General features: G+C 38.2%; 1 protein-coding gene across 2 annotated transcripts in view; it reads left to right on the top strand.

The window, feature by feature from the left end:
- RMDN2 (regulator of microtubule dynamics 2) overlaps positions 1-14,960 on the top strand; it is a 46,724-nt gene extending 31,764 nt beyond the window's left edge. The window contains exons 7-10 of one of the 2 annotated variants that reach the window (XM_059835451.1): positions 1,526-1,624; positions 3,334-3,387; positions 3,476-3,556; positions 14,344-14,960. In XM_059835451.1, the coding sequence (XP_059691434.1) occupies positions 1,526-1,624; positions 3,334-3,387; positions 3,476-3,556; positions 14,344-14,397 (288 nt within the window). In that variant the 3' untranslated portion in view covers positions 14,398-14,960. Of the gene's footprint in view, positions 1-1,525; positions 1,625-3,333; positions 3,388-3,475; positions 3,557-13,690; positions 13,726-14,343 lie in introns of those variants that run through there. The other variant, XM_059835452.1, reaches the window with a different exon arrangement.
- The last annotated feature ends 5,233 nt before the right edge of the window (positions 14,961-20,193 follow it).

Below are 20,193 nucleotides of genomic sequence, written 5' to 3' on the forward strand. Positions count from 1 at the left end.
GGGGCCAGATGAGAAAACATGGTCCTGTGCGTTTTCCTGTTGTGTGCTGGTCTGTATTTGTACTCTTTGCAATGGTGTTTTTAGGGCAGTTTGCAACAAAAAATAGATAGAGCTTGATGTCTTTTCAAAAGAAGTATTCTGGTTGATGGCTGTGGATGGTTATATGTGAATGGATTCTTACATTTTACCATAATTAACTGACATCTACTGGATAATTGCTGGATTTAGCTGGAGAAGGCGGGGGGAGCAGCAACAGCCCTGAAGAGATTGGGAAGCCAGGGAATGAGGCAGGAATAATCTAAAGCTATCCAAAACCATTTTTACAGCAGTAGGACAGACTTGAGTTCAAGGCTCAACTCTGTTGTTCGAATTGCAGCTCCCTCTGAAAAAGAGATCAGAATCACAGAATCACACAGAATCACAGAATCACAGAATCAGAATCACAGAATCACAGATGTCCCTATGTGAGTCATATTTCACCTCCAGGTCTCCGATGACAGGTTCTCTTTCTTTGCCTGTGTGTATCCCTTCTCTGTGTTGCCTCTGCATAGATCAGGCCAGAAATTCCTAGGAAAACACAGAACCTTGTTTTCCACCATTTTTAAACTCAGCTGTACTCTGTGACAGGAGCCATCAGTGCTGTGGTTCAAATACTGATGTGAAGGAATAAAGTCCTGACTTTTCTTTACAGATGTAGTAGAAGTGTCCAAAGGAGGGTGGCTTCACTTCTCCATTTAAACAGGCTCCAGTCTCACATTGTATTTCTTAGCAGCTCCATCCTTTGTTAGAGATGTGAGGTGTGTTTCACCAAGTTAGGTGATGGAGCCAAATACCTTATGGCAGTAACCAGAGCAGTTTCTGTCAGGTGTCAGTGTATGTAAGGGAATAAGTCATGTACATTGTGTGGCAATGTGACAGTTCCCTGAAGTCCTTTTATAGCAGCCCGTCTTCCTGAAATGAGAAGAGGTCTTTGGCGAGTGTTATTTGTTAGATTTGAAGAGGAAAAAATGAAACCCATTTCTTAACAGTGATTGTCACCAGCTTCTGTGTAATAAATGAACTTGGTTTAAATAAATGAACTTGGTTTACGTTTTGACTGTAGCAACAGCTTTTCATAATGTTGAAAAGTACTCAAGTACATGGACCATCATGCTAAGCTGTCTCTCTCATGAAAACCTTAACAGGTTTAAAGCACTATTTCTAGCCTTAGGTTTTAAAAAATGGCAAGGTCTTATGAAACCTAAACCATACTTTAAGCTTTGTACATTGGAATAAGCTCATATCAATGATATTGGTATTTTGTCATGTATTTCTTAATGTGTACATTTTCCTGCTAACAGAATCTAAAATTCAAGACTACGCTTTGAGCTGGCAAAAAGACAGTATCAAACATTCCTTTTTGCAAAATAGTTCTTTCGCATAATAGGTTGTATAAGTAGTACATTGGCACAGGACAGTATTTACTCCAAAACTGAGAAGCAAACCTAAAGACTTTTTTTTTTTCTTTTTTTAAATTTTATTATAGGTATCTCAGTTGTCTTGGATTGAAAAGAAAGTAGCTGCTGCTCTCTTTGGGACTCCACCAACTTCAACAGTAGAAGAAGCATTGCAGAATTTCCTTAAGGTAATTCCTAGCCAAGGGTTTTCCTGTGTGACTGTTTACCATATGCTATATGTGACTGTTGTCAAGATGTCTGTTCAACAGATTGTTTTCAGTAGCTGTAAATCCAGGCCTCTCCTAAATACCACAGAGCTCTCTACTAAAATATTTTTTCTTTTCTATTTTAAAATTAGTTTGGAGATGAGTGGCTAGCACCTTTCTTCCCTTTCTTTAGTTTTAGGGAATTCTTCAATGTCTTGCCATGGTTAATAGTTATCAGATTTAATGTGAGGTGGATATAGTTTAGTTATATATGACATTGAAACAAATTAACCATAGTGATAACCGATGATTTGCCTGTTTCTGCAAGAGGGTTAACATAGGCGAGGAAAACTTTGACATTGTAACACTTCTCTTTTTCTGATCGGAAGCTCTTTTCACTGAATTTCAGCAGAAGCCTTTCTTGTTTGCAGAGATGAAATTACCTTTGTAGTGAAGTAGAAAAGAAAGTCCTGTCACATAGGTCCATGTTCCTGGGCATTCTACCTGAACGCACTGTTAGGAGAAAACACCACATGAATAAAATAAACCTGTCTTTCAGTGTCTTTCATATGAATCATTTCTACTCTGGAGCTGAAAAGTACAAGTTTTTCGCTTGACTGAATTCAAAGCATAAACTTCCATCATTACAATTACTTTCAGACAGTTTCTCAAAGGAATTGGACAAGTGTATTTTCTTCACTATGAAAAATGCTTGTTTTCTGTGTTCTTCGTCTATTTAAGGATGGAATGATCTCTTGAATTTTGGACAATACAATACGTTACCATCTTCCCAGTTTAAGAGATTTTATCTTTAAGGTCAAACTCCAAAGGTGGTAGATGTTCACTTTAGCTTCAGGGTATTTTGTGGTGGGCTGCAGAGTAACTGTGGTTTTAAGTCATCTTCTGCAACAAAAATTAAATTACTGTCTAAAAGACAACTGTTTGGGTTTCTTTTTCAATTGTTTGGTAACACACAGTTGTAGTGAAAGCAGCATTGTTTTGGTTCAAGGATTACAGCTACTATAAATTTCACTGATGTAGTTTTTCTCCCCCAAAAGCTGTTTGTTGGTTAGTAGGTAATTGGTAAGGTTTTTACTCATCTTTCAAGCTTCTACATCCTTGATGTGTTTTAAAAGGAAAACAATCTTGAACTGTTTTAATAGCCTGATCTTTTCAGAAGATGGTAATGTGAAAAGAAAGGTGAACCCAGAGCTAGAAGGTATGGGTCTGTGAAAGAAAAATAATTCTAAACTTGATGAATACAGTTCATTACCCATTACACAAAGGGTGAATGGTTGGTGGCTTGTTTATTTCTTTGATGAGGAAATAAATACTAATAATCTAGAGAGAGCAGTGTCTTCCAACCCACTGTGTAAATGAATGAATCCAATAGATATTCTATAGAATGATCCGATATCTTTACAAAGCACTTAGGGAGAGAGGAGAGCAAGAAGTACAGAACATTTTTGTGTTCAGTATAAGCACCTTATGTGCCTGGTTTGGGGTATGGGTTTTCTTGTTTTATTGAGGGGTTTTTTTGAAGTGCTGAACAGATCCTGGTGCACACAGTAGGGATGATTCAGTCTGATATTTGAGGAAGCTTAGTGCATTACTAAAAATGCTATGCAGACCACATAAATCTCATCACACAAGTTTTATGTCTATTTTCTTTCCTGTTTTTTATTATTTAGGCAGAAGAAATGCATCCAGGATATTCCAAATACAATTATGTATATTTGGCAAAGGTAACCAAGTTCTTTTAAAAATAATGATTTGTAGACTCCGCTATTCTTACAATGGTCTGATTGGAAACAAACTGTTTTTTCTTCTCAGTGCTATAAAGATCTTGGCCAGAAAAACAATGCACTGAAGTACTGTGATTCTGCACTGTCAATTCTCTCAGTTACTAATGAGGTGGGTATTGAGGAGTGATAACTTACTTTCTTGTAACTGCTGTCTTTGGCACCCATTATTGCACTGTCAGTAATAACATAATGTTTCACTTTTTCCTCTGAACACAGAACCTTCCTTTTTTCTCCACTCTAGGTTGGCCCATTACAGTTGTCTGTATCAACAGCTTTAAAAAAAAAAATCTGTGTTTGGGGAACTGTCAGGGACTTGTCTGTGTCAGAGGCTGTCAAAAATTGAATTGCACTCTTTGTAATTCAACCCATTTCATTAGACTATCTCAAGCATAAGCAGTTGAGTGTGTCACTTTAACTGTGCTGAAATTTTGCCGCAGATGTACATTTTCTCAGTTGAAAGCATTCTGGATTTTTGTCCCACAGTCCCTGTTTCTGCTCCTGATTATGCCTCTGGTTTGTGATTCTTGTCAAGGCCTCCAGGGCAGTGTGTTAGCTCTAGCAGAGGTAGATGAGATATTCAAGATCACCTTTGTCTTCAACCACAGTGCAGTTAAAAGAGCACAGTTCTTCCAGTTACATCTACTGGAACATAGTTTATTCTAAGAGATTATTAGATTCCTTTTTAGGCCCTTTAGAGTATTTTTAGTATGTGGACGCAAAATTTCTACAGATACTTGAGAGATTTTAAATGATTTAATTTCTCAAATATAAACCATGTCATGGCAAGAAGGTTCCCTCTGTCTGATCTCGTGTAGAAGCAAGTTCCATAATTACCGACCTATGACTGGAAACGTCTTACCATCCTAGAGCATGACAAGTTCAAACCTGAGCTTTGTCAGCCTAAGGGACCCCCTTTGAGCAAAGCAGATGTGGTAGGGAGAGAGAGAGAGAGAGGTGATTCCAGAGACGAATTGGCCCTATCCAATTTAATGCTTTGAAGTTAAGGAAAAAGACCATTAAATAGCTCTGTAACTTGATTGACAATAAATGCTGTGTGTGGAGCACTAACATGTTTATGTCAAGTGTTCCTGCTAGGAAGAAAGACCACTGCATGCCTCACCAGCAGCTGCTCCTGGGTGGCCTTTATATTTGGCCCAAGTTATAGTATGTACCAGTCATAAATTAAGCAATCCTTGCTTAAGTTCGGTGTTTCTTTAAATACGTACTGATACAGACATTACATTAATAATGTCTTAACTCTGCTTTATTCTTTACTTAGTGTTGAAATGTGCCTTCAGCTTCCCTGTTACAGAATGTAGGAAAGACCGCTATAAATTATCCGTTATTTGGTACCTTACATCTTTGCATAAAAAGCAGGACCAATGGTGTAAGGGAGAGAGCATACAACTGAAATTGCTTTAACTCAGCCTGTTTTGTATAGATCTGTACTGATTGTGCTGGTGAATTTTTTTTTTTTCCTGTATTCAACTTACTACAGGCTGTGTAATCTTCCAATGAACTCCAAAGCTGTCTGGTAAAATCACAAACAATCATATATCACAGAAACTTCTGGTGGGTAGAAGACTGCCTGTGTTTAGTAAAACTGGAAGTCATTCAACATATTCATAAAGACTCCTTGAAAAAGTATAGGGATAACATAGATTGGGATTCATCTTTGATAACAATAGCTGGGCAAAATTTTGGTAACCAAAGGGAGTTGCTGAGGCTCCCCCTACAGTCGGTGGAGAGAGGTAGATGCATCCAGGTGCCTCACCCTGCCTCTCTCTGTCGCCTGATGACAGAGAGAGACTAGGTGCGAAGATAGGGGTAAGATGTGTACCTGAGACACCTGACTCCTAGACTGTGCAGCTAGTGAGAGGTGAATCCTGCCTCTGAAGTCCAGTGTCATCAGTCTAAATGTGAGCTGGAGTTTAGTGTGTCCTGGGCCACCTGGAGGTGCTTAGTCCCTGGTAAAAGGAACACCCCATCACATTTCTGAAGTACCAGCAGACCTCACCCCCTGAGGTAAGAGCAGGAATTTGTGAGCAATCTGAGGGGTGGGAGTGTGTATTCTGGCAAGCACGGTGATGATGAGAATAAGAATGATACTGGTTTGTGAACAGAAGAAAGAGCAGCAAATGGGCCCCAAAAATCTTTTGTCCATCTGAGGAGGACAAGATGATTTGTCCTCTTCTGTTTTGACTGATTCTACAGATATCACAGATTTGTCTGCTTTGTCTTGCTTACTTGTGATGTGTTTTAAGTTTAGAAAAAAAAAGTCCAGGAAAATATGGCATTGGGGCAATAGTGTGTAATTCAATTTAAAAAAAAAAAAAAGCAGTCAGCACAAGGTAAAACCAAGTGCATGCTGAAAGGAATTACTATAAAATGGAAATCTGGAACACAAACTCTGCTGATGGTAACTGTTACCTCAAGTCCCATCTGAATTAGAATGTTACATGTTGTTTTGGTTATTGTGTTAGAGAAAGACTGTTACTGATTTTGGGGGGAAACATGCTGGAACTGAAGTGGTTCAGGGCTTGGAGCTGTACACAGGAATAACATGTAGTCAGCTTAGTTTAAGGGAAGGAAGAGACAGTAATAAGACGAAGGAGACGTTGGGGAGACTGTAACAAATGCATGCTGATAAAGTGCCCGAATTAACTACAGCCCTGTAAAAGATGGGATTCATGGTCTGAAATAGAAAACGCAGGTCAGCAGCAGTCTGAGGACTTCTTTCAGTTTGCCACAGCACAGGATCTCAAGGTTGTCAGCAGCATGGTGTGTTGTCACAGTCATGCGAAGCCCATCATTCCCAAGTGTAACCGTAGCTTCTCATGTGATTTTTCTCTCTTTCTTCAGGCAGGGGAATTCCTTCATTGTTTTTAAATGTTGGCTTCTACTGAGAAACATGTATATGTACAAAGGCATAAAATCAGGAGCAGACTGAGAGACAAAGTTGCTGGAAAGGTGCCACTTTGAGGAAATGTATAGTATTTCATGATACAAATCATTCTGCAGCATAAGTATGAAAAATAATAGTACACAGTGATTTACTTTTTATTGCTTCTGAGCATACAAAGTTTCCAGTGACTTCAGTAGGAACCAGAGGTGCTCGGCATCAGTAAAATAGCCCATAGCTTATTTTAATCCTCAGGTCAAGTTCTCAGCTGGTCTAACTCAGGGCACTTCTTTGACACTTTGTCTAGGATTAATTTCATGTAACATTTCAAGTTAAGTGAGATGATTTTTGTCTTGAATGTTGTATCACATCCAAATACCCCTTCTGTGCATCTGTTCTGCCACTTACAGACTGTGTTTTTAATTCAAGGGGTAGAGGAGCTTCCAAGCAGAGGTAATTCTTGTTAAAGAAAAAAAAATAATCAGATGGCCAGTTTCAACCCTATTATGAACCTTAGAAACGATACCAAAGAAATCATCAAAGAAGAGACAATTTCTGATTGAATGACTCTTATAAGTCCTAATACAAGTTTTTAAAAATAGTTTGGCACATTTTTAACTAATCAGTCTATGCATTTTTTTATTTTAAAAGGAAATATAGGAGATTTGGTGCAAATTACATCTGGAAAACAAAACTGATGTTACAGTACTACTTTAGACACCTTTCTCTTTATCCTTTCTACTCTAAACAAAAAACTCCAATGACTCATACGGTCCTTCCTTGGCCATAAATACTGTCATACTGTAGAGTGCTCCTTCACTGCTGGAGGTGCACGGGACATTAAATTGTCCTGCTTTTCTCTGGTTGCTGTCCAGGTGGATAACCTCAGGGTCCTGGGAAACAGTCACCCCTTCAGTAAAAGACATCTCAATGTTCAGGGCTGCTGTGAGTTATTGTAAAGTGCATAACAGCTGCTATGTTTATCTAGTAGATGTTGCATTACCCTTACTGAGACTCATTACTTTGTAGTGCGCTCAAAGCCTTGGTGAGTGTGACTACATGAAAGGCTGTCAAAACCAGATGTGGTGGACTACTGTGATGGAAAAAAATTACTTTTTTTAAATTTGGGGAGAAAAATATAATTTAAATTTGAAAACATGAGCATTCATCTTGCATATAGAAAGGCAAAATGAGTGGGTATCTGGGTGTGCTTAATTAAACATAGCGCTTTGCATGTAAGGGGAATAAGACACTAATTTCTTGCTTATAACGAAGATTGTTGGGTATTTTAAAGTCTGGAACTTGTAGAAAATTAAATTCTCAATGTAGGATTATAAAGTATAATGGTAATGAAATTATTTTTTCTTGTATCTGGAGATGAGCATGGGCGTGAGAGTGAACTCTGTGCTTGTAGGACCAGTAAGCTAACCGTAAAGGGATTAACAGCCTAGCAAAGAAAGAGATTAACATTTCAAGGTTCTGTTCTCTATGATGTTTTTTGAAAATGAATCTAAAAAGCAGCAGTTATATTACAAAAAATGTAGTCTTGGAAGAGCCGAAGACAGCAGAGCAGGAAGGATGCAAAGCAAATCTATTTGCACTGACAGCTGCTGAAAGTTTTACTTAAAATGCAAATAAAAACTTCGCTGAAGCTGAGAATGCATTTTACAAAATTATTGGTGATTTTAAAAAAAAAAAATCTCTTAATTTCAAAACCACTCTCTCCTTCCCAGCAATTACAAATGAAGGCAATTCAGAGTTTAAATTAACAGGTGAGTGAGATTTAGATATTACAGAAATTGATCATTACAGCATTCACTTCTTACAGGTGTAGAATGGCAGGAAGCAGAGACTTGTTAAAGACTCTGCCTTCAGCCTCAGTGACATTTGAAACTTTAGAAAAGTCCATGTGGAGGAGGAGGTAAACGTAATAATGGGCAGGAACAATGGCTGAATGTTTACACAAGAATGCAGCTTGCCCATAAGATTTTCTTACTTTTTTTTACATCACCATAATTGATCGCTCTGGTCATTAATTTACATTTTTAATATTGTCTGTAAGGAAAAGAGTGGGAGTTACAGAGGTATGGAAGAGAGGACAGAGTGTAAACTTCAGGACCCATCAGTTGTTCCTGTATCTTGAATTTTCCAAAACATTTTCCAAGAAATGCCTACTCCAGCCACCATAGATTGGTCATATGTTGCAGATCTTGCTGTGATATTTCCAAAAGATCTCATTTGAAGCTGCTGTGGCAACCTGTCCTTCTAAGTAAGATTTTGAGGAGAAAAAAGTAATTGACTTTTGCTTTTAAAGTGAAGGGTACAGAGGAGGCTGAGGGGGGACCTTATCGCTCTCTACAATTACCTGAAAGGAGGTTGCAGAGAGGTGGGTGTTGGTCTCTTCTCCCAAGTGACAAGTGATAGGACAAGAGGAAATGGCCTCAAGTTGCGCCAGGGGAGGTTTAAGCTGGATATTAGGAAAAATTTCTTTACTGAGAGAGTGGTGAAACACTGGAACAGGCTGCCCAGGGAGGTGGTGGAGTCATCCTCACTGGAGGTGTTCAAGGAACGTGTGGACGAGGCATTGCGGGACATGGTTTAGTGGGCATGGTGGTGTTGGGTCGATGGTTGGATTTGATGATCTTACAGGTCTTTTCCAACCTTAGTGATTCTGTGATTCTGTAATTATGACTTATTTGTGAAAAAACTACCCATTGAAACAAACGATGTGAATAATTTGGGTTAACCTTATAGAAAATGTTTTTATTTTCTCATCAAACAGAACATTTTCTTTTCTCAACATCATCAGCTCAATACAAAATGTCATTGTTTTCAGAGGATATTCATTCCTTTAGATTTTATGCACATTTGTTCTCCAAATGCGAAGCAAAAGTCCATGGTCTTCCAATTACAAAATAATGGAAGTATTCAGATTTGTGTTTATTTTGAATAATACTGTTTGTGGAGTTGAACAAAAATTTCCGAATAGCTACCACCGACCCAAAATTAAAGTATCTTTTTAATATACTTTAAAAAAACTATTCCTTAATTAGCGATTCTGTTTACACTTAATATGAGTGCTTCAAGATCAGGGAATGGGCCTTTTAAAAACTCATTATAAAGAGATCAGATTTCAAACTGTAAAATGCTGGTAAAAATGAGACATTTGTAAAATAGCTGCTAAAATAATTCGAGACCTCCCATATTTTACATTATTTTGCACTTCAGAGAATACAGTCTATTTTTCTCTATCTTAGTGATCAGACTGATTTGCCATCTGCATGTTTTTGAAGTTCTTGCCAAAAGTTTTGTTTGTATTGTCTGCTTATTCTTTCTCCCCCTCCAAAAAACAATTCCAAAAAATGATGAAGATTTTTTTTGTAGTGTAGTAGTTTCATACATAAAGTCTATCCTGATAAATACTGAGCTTACTATATTTACGATTAAATTGGGTAATTTATCACAAAGTATTCATTTCAACATCCTATCAAAGGTAACACAATTTTAGCATAGTTCTTAGTGCGGCAAGACTGATCAACGGATGATTCCTCAGAGCGTGGAGTGTATCTCTTCCACGGGTGTGCTGACGATGCATTCACGGAGGTGGTGGCGCACTGCAGGATTAAGAGGTTTGCAACTGGTTTCCTATTTTTGTAGAGTGGCCAGGGGAAGTCAAGCTTCCAGGAGTTTGAAATGTATTGTCTCAGAGTCAATATACAGGATGAAGGAGAGGCTCAACAGGTGTTTTTCTGAAGGGGCTGTAACTGGGCGTGATTTTGTTCAAGCCGTTTCAATGGTGACTGCACAGAAAGAAGGGCTGTAGGTCCCACCATGGTGGGGGCAGCAGCTGAACAGAAAGAGGGGAATGTCTTGAACACCAAAACTCCATGGTGTGTACAATAGTAAAAGGAAACCAGATTACAGGTGAAACTTAGTCTTTTAAGTTAGAAAAGAACTAGCAGATAAAAATTTTACAAAACTATTAATTATTCTAAATAGAATTCTGCAGTTTTGTAATTTTTCAACAGCAGTCCTCGAACTAGCTGACAGTCTTCTGGGTGTGAAAGTGTTTTCCCTCTAGTTGAAGTATAATCAGAAAATGTGTAATTATTGTCAGCTACATATTTTAAAGAAGTGCTTGCCTTGATCCTAAAAGCCTTGAAAAGTCATGGTTCATGGCCAAAGAAAGATACTAAAAATATGAAAGAACATAAAATGCTCTAACTTGTGACATACAGCAGTCACGTAGAAGGTTGCAAGTGGATGATTGCATTGGTTTATTGAAATATCTAAGGGGGAAACCAGTATTATGCAATTGTATGCAAATTAATGCCTACTACAGTCACACTGTCTGTGAGAGTCTATTGTGAAACTGAGAACAGATAGCATATAGCTTTATATGATTTATATTGTCCACAGGAGCTATTACTCTTATTAACAATCCTTGTGGATGTTTGGGAGTCTCTTCTGTTACAGTCCAGGATTTCTCCTGGAGCTGCAAAGGAATGATACAGCTGTGCCCGAAAGCAGGGGTGGCTCTCGGCACTTCATTGCTGTTACCACATATCAGAGTACAGCTTAGGACCACCCTTGCAGCCCAGCTCATTTAATATACCATGCAGCCCCGCTGACTTCAGTGAAACCCTACAGGATGCATGTCAGCTTGGGATTTGGCGGTGGTTGCACACAATTTTGTTATAGTTGGCTGGTGTAACCATTTTGGCTGTGGTCATGGGGTTGTATCATTCTCTGTTGACAGTTGGGACTTTGTCAGCAAGTGCACACATGTGCAGTGCCTGGGTTGAATGTGTTTAGTGCATAAGGAAATAATTAGCAGAGATGGAAGTTAAAATCATTATCTTTCTGTCTCTGCTTTAATTGCCATTTAATTTTTACATGCACATTTATATGTGTATGTCTGTGTGTATATATATTTATCAGTAAATTTTTGCAGCAGAAATTAACTATCAAAATGTGGACTACCTCCAGTTAAGCCAACATTCCCTTTTTCCCACCAGCTCTCTCTTCCGTCTTGCTCTTGTTTTCAATTCCCTCTCTTCCCTTGTTCAGTCCCTGGCCTCCCAGGCCTTTTTTTCTTGTGCATATCCCCTGTGGATGATGAAACATGAAAGAAAAGCAACTAAATAGGAAGAGAGGAAAATACAGTCACTGACCCTGTAATTTGAATACCTTTTGTGTAGCAGTTTGCAGAACATTTTGAACTCATATTCAACTGTGAAAACAGTATGAGAAGTGTTTAATAAATGTAAGCCTTGACAGTAGAAAGTCAAGGTTGAAAATGGCTGTGTAGTCAGTCAGCGCTGAGCTAAGCCTCAGGGTGAACAAATGAGACTGACGCAAATATATTGCATTCCTTCTACGATTTGCATCTCTTTCTCTCCCTGCTGCACTCTACAGGGAGATCAAAGCCTGCCTGTCTTTTAAAAAAAAAAAAAAAAAAGGCTGACCTAATTGTTCATTTTTAGAAAGCCACAGACCCAGCAATCTATGAGGAAGAGAGTTGGCCAAATACAGGATTTATGGCTTTGTCTTCCGATTAACAGTCAAGCTTTGGGCATTAATGAAGTTTTCATCCTTAAAACTGGAGACTGGTAGACTGAACAGAGTTGTGGCTTCCCTCTTCTTTTAGCGTGACACACCTCTTAGTCTGGAAGGACTCTATCCAAAGGTGACATAATAGTTCTCTTCACTGACCATTCTCAGCTTTGTTTTTAATGCCATTACTGATTTTTTTAAATGCTGTTGCCATCTGAGTTCTTATTGACTGGAAGCCACTGGCTCAATTAACACAGCCCATTAAGTAGTTTACAACAATAATAATTCCTGCTTTTACTGATGTAGTCTTGTTTAGAACTGGCAACCCAGAGGTAGGATGCTTTGCACGTTTGCAGTTTCTTTTCCAGCTAGTTCTTAGAACAATAATGGATTTGTTTCATTCTTTTTCCCAAGCCCAGAGGAAGACTCAGGAAGATTGCCCAATATTTTTGAGGCCTTTGCAACTCATTAAAACTCATTGCCCAATATAATCCTTTGCTTCTAAGGAGGGAGACAATTATATAAAGTTGCTTGGAGATACATTTTTAAAATGCTGTATCATGCAAAGTGAGTAAAGAATCCCATCAACCCATGAAATGTTGAACACCATTCAAATATGAGAAAACCCGCACCTTTAGAATTTTTGGCTTAGCAGAGTGAAAAGAGGAGGACCAGATACAATGAAACCTTTTTCATTTTCTTAGTAGCATGGGAAAATATCTGGATTTTTACTTTTTTGCTTAATGGAGTTTAGAATCATTTTCACAAGTTGACCACAGTCAGTACAGAAAAGATTGTATTTTCCCTCAATTAATCAACATATTGATGCAAATTTTGAGTTTTCAAATTTTTGTTGAAAGCCATGGGCTGGTGTTCCAGACAGCCTGTAGTGACACGGAGTTTAAGGGGTGCTGAATTCAGTGTGACATTTCCTTCTGTTAGAGTATTTTGGCAAGAGCTTCCTGGCTTTGCAGTGTGTGCCTTTTAAGGCCTCTGATAAATGATTAGGCAGATAGTTTAGCCTATTGTTGCCAGTGGGAGCAAAGCAGCAACTCCAAGAGAAGTGTCCAGCTAATGTATTAATGCCTTAATCCAGACCAATAATATAATGTAGTTTGACATGTCTGGCATATGGTTTCTATCATCTCAATATTATTCTCTATTCCTCCATGACATTATAGACAACTAACCAAAATAAAGAGAAGCAGATATTTCTTCACCCGTAAAATGTATTTTAAAACGTCCTGTATTTTGTTCCAGCTCTTTGGTTGATTGGATAATGAAGTGATCCTGAAATTCAGTGATTACTTCACTGTCTGTCTGCAGTATTTTCTTTCAGAATTGCCTGTGGCATTATCTGGGAAAGAAATACTGGTCTCTGTCATTAGGAACACTTGCACAAAAGTAGGTTTGGCTTGCACTGCTAAGCACACATGGGTGCATGTATTGGGTGTTTGGACCCTTACCAGCCTGCAGGTATGAGCTGATGACTTTTAGAAATGTGGTTGTAAACCAAGGCACATTTTGCAAGCTAGAAGTTTTACAATGGCAAGTAAGCAAGTGGATTATATCCAGGCGACATTTAAAAAATAAGTAGAATAATGGAGTTCTTTGCACTGTGGTTCATATGCATGTACCCTGTTCTGAACAGATTGTACATGGAATAGCCAAACGTATGTCACTGGTTACTTGTGAAAGAGTCTGTTGGCTGGGTTTGGTTTAAAGCCCCGTGCAAACTGTGCACTTACGCATCAGCCTAAAAGGAGCCTTTCCCTTCTGTCCTAGGAGGTATAATACAGTGTTGGCTCTGAGCATAGCAGATGACTTGCCTCTTGCTCCCCCATTGGCTCCACTCTGCTATGAGCCCAGTAGCATAGGCAGAGCCCAACACCACCAGTATGGAAGATACCGAGGGTGTAGTCAGTCCATGGTGGTTATTACAGGTAGGTATGGCTGTATGCACTGAAGCCACAATCTAACCTTTGTCATTAATTACATTTCCCAATGTTTTCTTGTTAATTGCGTAATAAATCATTAGCAAACATCCCAGAAATATCTTTAGAAAAACTGCACACGGTCGGGTTGCAATCCTACATAAAGTATAAGGCAAGGCAGTACTTTATGCAAAGTACACCAGTAAAAGTTACAGCCTAAGCTCAAAGGCTTACTGGTCTGCTGAGAAGGCTGTTTGTGGCTAACATTTTAAGTGCTTTAACAGAACTGTAAAGGGAGGGCGGCCATCTGGCTCTTGTTTTCACTTCAAACTTTATTTTTGCAATCACTGATAAATTAACTTACTATGCAGTCTTGTACATTCTGTGGCTCTTACAGTTGTGTGTTATGTCTGTTGTTAGTAAAGAAATGTGGACAGGCACGTATCAGGCAAATGAAGGGATTTATCCTATCTAAGTTGATGCATGATTGTCTGTTTCTTTCAGGATAAAGAGGCCCAGAAAGACTTAGAGGCTTTACTTCTCACACTGAAGCTGTGATACTACACACTTTTTAACTCTTCAAGCTGTGATAAAACTGGAATGAAAATCTATAGGACTGGGAACTGCGGGTGAATTCCAGCTAAGTCAGTGGGAAAACTGTCATTGATTTTTAGCTGGCTTGGATCATGGCCTTTAAGCATCTGGTGATTATGATATGAAAATGATGCATTCATTTTTGATTATTTATAATCTTGTACTGAATTTTCATTTTAGGTTGCTGACACTGTGAGTCTGATTCTCTGAACATGAAGTCCACTGCTGGCAATGGACATACTGGGGGTTAAAATGCAAAATGCATAAATCTCACTCTTTGAAAGATTAATCCACTAGTATGTGATGCCAGGATAGAACTGTGTGTAGCAAAAACAAAAAAACAAATGTTTCTATAGTAAATTATATTTGTATCAACTAATTTACACAGATGTGTACAAAAGAAAATCATAAACATTTATGTTTACACATTTCTCTACTCTTATAAAATTAGAATCTTGCTGAAGTTAAAGAAAAAGCTTTTGCCTCCACAAAGCTGTTTTTACTTTAAACCTACTGTTGGTTTTACATGGAAATGTGAAAACTTTATAAATTAAATATTGAAGTTATATTTTATTTGTAGCATCAAGTACAATATTAAAAATCAGACCAATGAAATTAAGTGTTTTGGATTAATCTATTACAGCTGTGATGTTTAATGCATTTATTACAGGACTCCATCCAGTTTGTGAATCCTGGCTCTTTCTCTTTGAACAGCTGCCTAGCATGGTGGCATCAGTGTGTCTTTGGAGAACTTGGTCCAGCATGTGACCATCACTAACCTTTTATATCATCTATATAACATAACCCGTACATAAAAATAGGCTAATTAAAGACTTACTGCTTCCCTCTGAATGTGTAGGACAGCAATGTTTTCAATAAAATGTAACAGGTAGGGAAAGAATTTTGTTCACCAACAGACTGATTCAGAATTCACCAAAGTCTATAGAAAAATAAAGGCCAGGTTTTGTTGGCTTTTAATTCAGGGTCTTAGTCTAGATGCAGGGAGTGTATCTGGAAGAAGTAAGCTTTTCTGTTAAAGGAAATAAAATTGGGTAAAGACAACTGCACGTTCCCTTGCCATGTTTGATGTGTAAGATAACATGGACCAGTTTATGGCTAAGACAAGGAGGACTCATATGGCACCAATGATTGGGGCTTTAATTTTGGACAGATGGGGGACAGTGAAATTAGCAAGTAGGAACTACAGCCACCACACCAAAGATCTGAAAATTGGCCAGATGTGAAGGAGTATGTATATATTTGACTGAAGCACCTCATAGTAAGAGTGAGCTGTAACTATTAACAACAGAAGGCCATAGATGCAGTAGACTGGAAGAAGACAAATGTGTAGTTACATTTGAATCTAGCCTGACTCCATGACTCCTCATAAAGTATACAGATTTCTTTTCATATGGTAGGGCTGTCCATTTTTTCAAACATTTACTTTAAAAATGTATTTTCAGATGTGCAAGCATTACTGTGAGATACCTCTGAACAAAATCTGGAAGGTCAGGACTGGTTCTGAGTTCTCGCTGTTTTTCTTCATGGTTTTAGTTATCCTGAAGATCTTCACAAATTGAAATACGCATTTTAGTTGGTTTTAATGTTTGTTCTGAGGGAAAATAGTTCTTATACCTCTTTTTCAATTCCAGAGTTCTCTTTTTTCATATGCAGTTTCAGAGAAAAGGGGAAATACCATATAAGATAAATCCTATCAAATAATTCCTTCTGTGGCAGAATAATTGACTAGTGAACAGAGAAGCTGCAAAGGTGATGTGTCTTGATTTTGGTAAGGGGCTTTTGGTAAAGACTGCTTTTGACATTTTCATAGCCAGTTGCAGGAAGCATAGTTTAAAAATGGATCTACAAGAGTAATTTGTACTTAGGGTTGTTGTTAGCAATTCACTGTTGCCTAGGAGGATGTAATAAGGAGGTCTTTACTTAGATCAATTTTATGCTAATCAATATACTTTATAAAATAGATTGGGTTATACAATAGATATTTAATTTACAAGCAATCATTGCTGATAAAGGCTGAAACTGTATCGGACGAATAGATTAGAACAATAAGTTATTTAAATTAATTGCTGAAATTAGGTGACATAGGTAGGATTCGCTTCATTAAGGGCAACTAGAAAGTATTTAATTAAAGTAAGTAACAGAAGGAGGATGGAGGAGACCTGGATAGTTGTGGTAATTCTGTGGAAAAGGATGTGCAGGTTCCAGTGAGTGGCAAGCTAATCATGGGTCAATAATGTCATGTTTTTGTGAAAAAGCAAATTTCATACTAGACTGAATAAATAAGCGTTCCCCATTAAATTCACATGAAGTAACCTTTTACTCTAATTAGGCCTAATAAGGTCTAATGAGGTCTGAGCTGGAATACTGTATCCAGTTTCAGGCACCACACTTCAAGGAGGTTGGGGGCTAATTGGAAGGAGTCCAGTGGAGAGAGACAAGATGAGAGTGCTAGACAACATCATTTTGTGCGTAAAAATTGAAAGAATTTCGTTTGTTTAGTCTGCAAGAGCAATGACTAAAGGAGTATTCACATTTGTAAAAAGCCATAGCAGAGAAGACAGTAAAAAAAAAAAAAACAAACCAAAACCTTGTTCTCCAAATCTCCTGTTCATAGGACAAGAAGTGATTGCCTACCTTTAGATTAGGCATTAGGAGAAAATAATCCTGATGGTAACTTTGCAAAGCCCTGCAATACGTTTCCTGAGAACATTATAAAGTCATTTACACAAGTTTTAAAGTAAAAGTTGAACAAAGAAGTCTTTAAACATTGTTGGTGTTTAAGGCACAGTTCATCCTCTGGCAGAGGTTGGACTAGATGACTTCTTAAGATCCCTCCTGGCCTTGCTGTCCCTGGGGACTGCACAACTCCAGCCCACTACGAGCCACGGGTGCTCTGCTAGGTTTCTGCAGTCAGCGGGATTGTGTCTGCAGACACTGGCTCTGCCTTTGGGCCCAGGCTACCTAATGAATTTGTACTGTGAAACACGTACCCACATGTTTCAAGACTTGAATTCAAGATGCACATCATAGCTGCCCTCAACTATTTATTTATCACACCTGTGCTTTTAATACATGTGATTATATTTTCTAATGAAATTTCTGATTTCATAAATTAAATTACTGACCTTTCTTTTCAGCCTTCTGAATTAAGGCCATTCTTCCATTTTAATTTTTGCTTATTACTAGTGTATGTGTAGAATCACAAACTAACATCTGGGAGAGAAAAGGCTAGTTTTAATTATTCATTCTAAGTTGTCTTTCATAGTTTGCAGAAATATTCCTTGCATGGGTAAGAAACTGCTGTTTTATACAGCTAAGATATTTTATGCTTTTTGAATTTTTTGCTAGTTAGTGTACGTGAGCATTTTCAACGTTTTTGTGTTTCTGCTTTGCTAATCTGAGAACTTTTAAAACTGAAGCGTGTTCCCTAAATTGTTCTCTAATTGCTCCTTGGAATAAAGCTTTTGCATTTAGTTCTAGACCTAGGCTATCTGTTCTCCATGTCATATCAGCTGGAGAAACAGCAAGCATAGTTCCAGAGGGCCATATGTTTTCTTTTTTGTTTAAAATATCCACAAGCAGACATTCACTTCCGTAGTTTTGTCTCTGTGGAGGAGCTAGAAGTTAACCACATTAACCCCTGCGGGCCTTTAAACTGTGTGGAGCAGATGGGGCTGCAGGCTGCCTGATGCCATGGTGCCTTGGCTGTGTTGCCCACTACCTCCTTCAGCTCTTCCACTGTGGCATCTCTTGTTTGGTCACTGCTCCAGGACATATACTGTAAATTCTCCAGGGGAATTTGTCGCTTTACGTGTTTGCAAAAGGTGAGTTCAGGGGGTCTTGATCTGGTACTAGGATTCTTGTGATGCATTACAGTTAAAATTACTAGTTCTGCCTTCCTGGATAATTGAGATAATTTTTACTTCTTGTGGTGAAGCTAAGGTCTCTGTCATTGGATCCTGATCCCTTTGGGATTGTCCCCCTGCAACAGCAGGTAATCACAAACTAAGTTACATATTTTTCATAGCAACTGGCCGCTGGCACATTGTGGAAGTGGTTACAGTGATACACTCACATACTACTTTGTTTAAATTACTGTCTCTCGTTTTGCAGAGTCTTAGGGTGATTTACTCATTTTTATGTAGTAATATCAATACACTGACTTCTGGAATGAATTAGGAAGCTGTCCAACAGTGGTGAGTAGCTGACGATTTAGAAAGAAAAGTGAGAATTCCTGTGTCCAGTTAAATAAAAAAAACCAACCCTAAATCCATGCCTGTAACCCCATTATTATAATAGTAAAAACCTGAACTAAAAAACAAAACAAAACAAACAATGAAGAAGTGGCTACCAGAGATTCAGCCATGTTCAACCCAAACATACCAGCTTATCTGCATCTACTTATCTTCAGCCATCACTACCTGAACACCTTCCACCTGAAGTATGTAGAACTATGGGGAGGTACTGTGGATTCCAGCAAGGTCCATGGGTTTTCTGGAATTTTCCTGGACACCCTGGAGGGTGGTCCTGTGGTGTTTTCTTTCAGTGGGCACAATAGTCATGATGGATGCATTACACCTACTCCAAATCAGAAAATCCTGCAGTAATGTGACAATTAAAATTGTATTGCAGCATTCATCCAGTGCAAACTCAAGAAGGAGTAACTCTGACTAAAGGGCCAACATTATTGTTTGCTTTTTTTTTTCCCTTCTGTACATAAGGGTATATTCTTATTTTCCAGCACTTTTCCTTCTCACAGACTCTCCCAAGTCCCTTGGAAAAGAAACAAATCAAACTGTCTTGACAGTACAAAAAGAAATAAGCTTTTCTGGCCCCATCTATGTTTGTGTAACCCATGCATGTGTGATGCTGGTAAATGAAGCACTAGAACTAAGAACGTGAAATATTAATAATTTTTTTTGAGGAAATATTTTACTCGATTTCATTAAAATAAACAACCAGTCATTCTCGAAGTATCTGTGGGAGCGATGTCTATTGTGAACTTGAATATGAACAATCTGAGCTCTGTGCTTGGTAGTGCTACTGATCCATGATGTGACTGTGGAGTAAGCTACTTAGCTACATACCCAAGTTACACACATGCAAACACCATCTATACACTCTTCATACGTCTTGTTTATTAAGATTAATTATGAGCTGGTTTGAATTGCCTACCTGCATGAGCGAAAAAAACCTGCCACACAATATTGACTGGGAATATTGTAACCTAAACATGTCTTAAGGATGCAGGCGTGAATGTGGATGTGCTTTTTAACCTACCAAACTAAGTTTAGGTTTCTAATTCATGGATAAAGGTACTCCACATGGCTGATGAAATTTCAGCCCCCAGGTGAGAGAAATGTTCTTGTTTGTTGTTCACAAAAATGTAGCAAATCAGCAAAATGGATTCAGTGAGTTACGTGTGTTTTCCTAATCTTGGAAGAGGATAATTTATGAAGAAATGAAAAGTCATTTGTAAAGCTCCTGAATGTGGCTCTGGGTTAAGGATTGCTGGTTTTCAGAATGGCCAGCTTATATAGTGCACTATAAAACCATATAGGAAGTCTTAAAGCACTAATAAAATTTACGTTTTTCAAAATAAAAGAGCAGAATGTTTCTACAGCAACACTTCAGTGCAGCAAGGGGTTGATACAAAACCAGTGCTAGACTGTGTGTTGGTTTTGATACCACCAGCGTATGGGTATTGGCAGTTTCAAGCAAAACTGTTCCTGGTGCATT

Source organism: Gavia stellata, chromosome 2, assembly GCF_030936135.1.
Source record: "Gavia stellata isolate bGavSte3 chromosome 2, bGavSte3.hap2, whole genome shotgun sequence".
Classification (NCBI taxonomy): domain Eukaryota; kingdom Metazoa; phylum Chordata; class Aves; order Gaviiformes; family Gaviidae; genus Gavia; species Gavia stellata.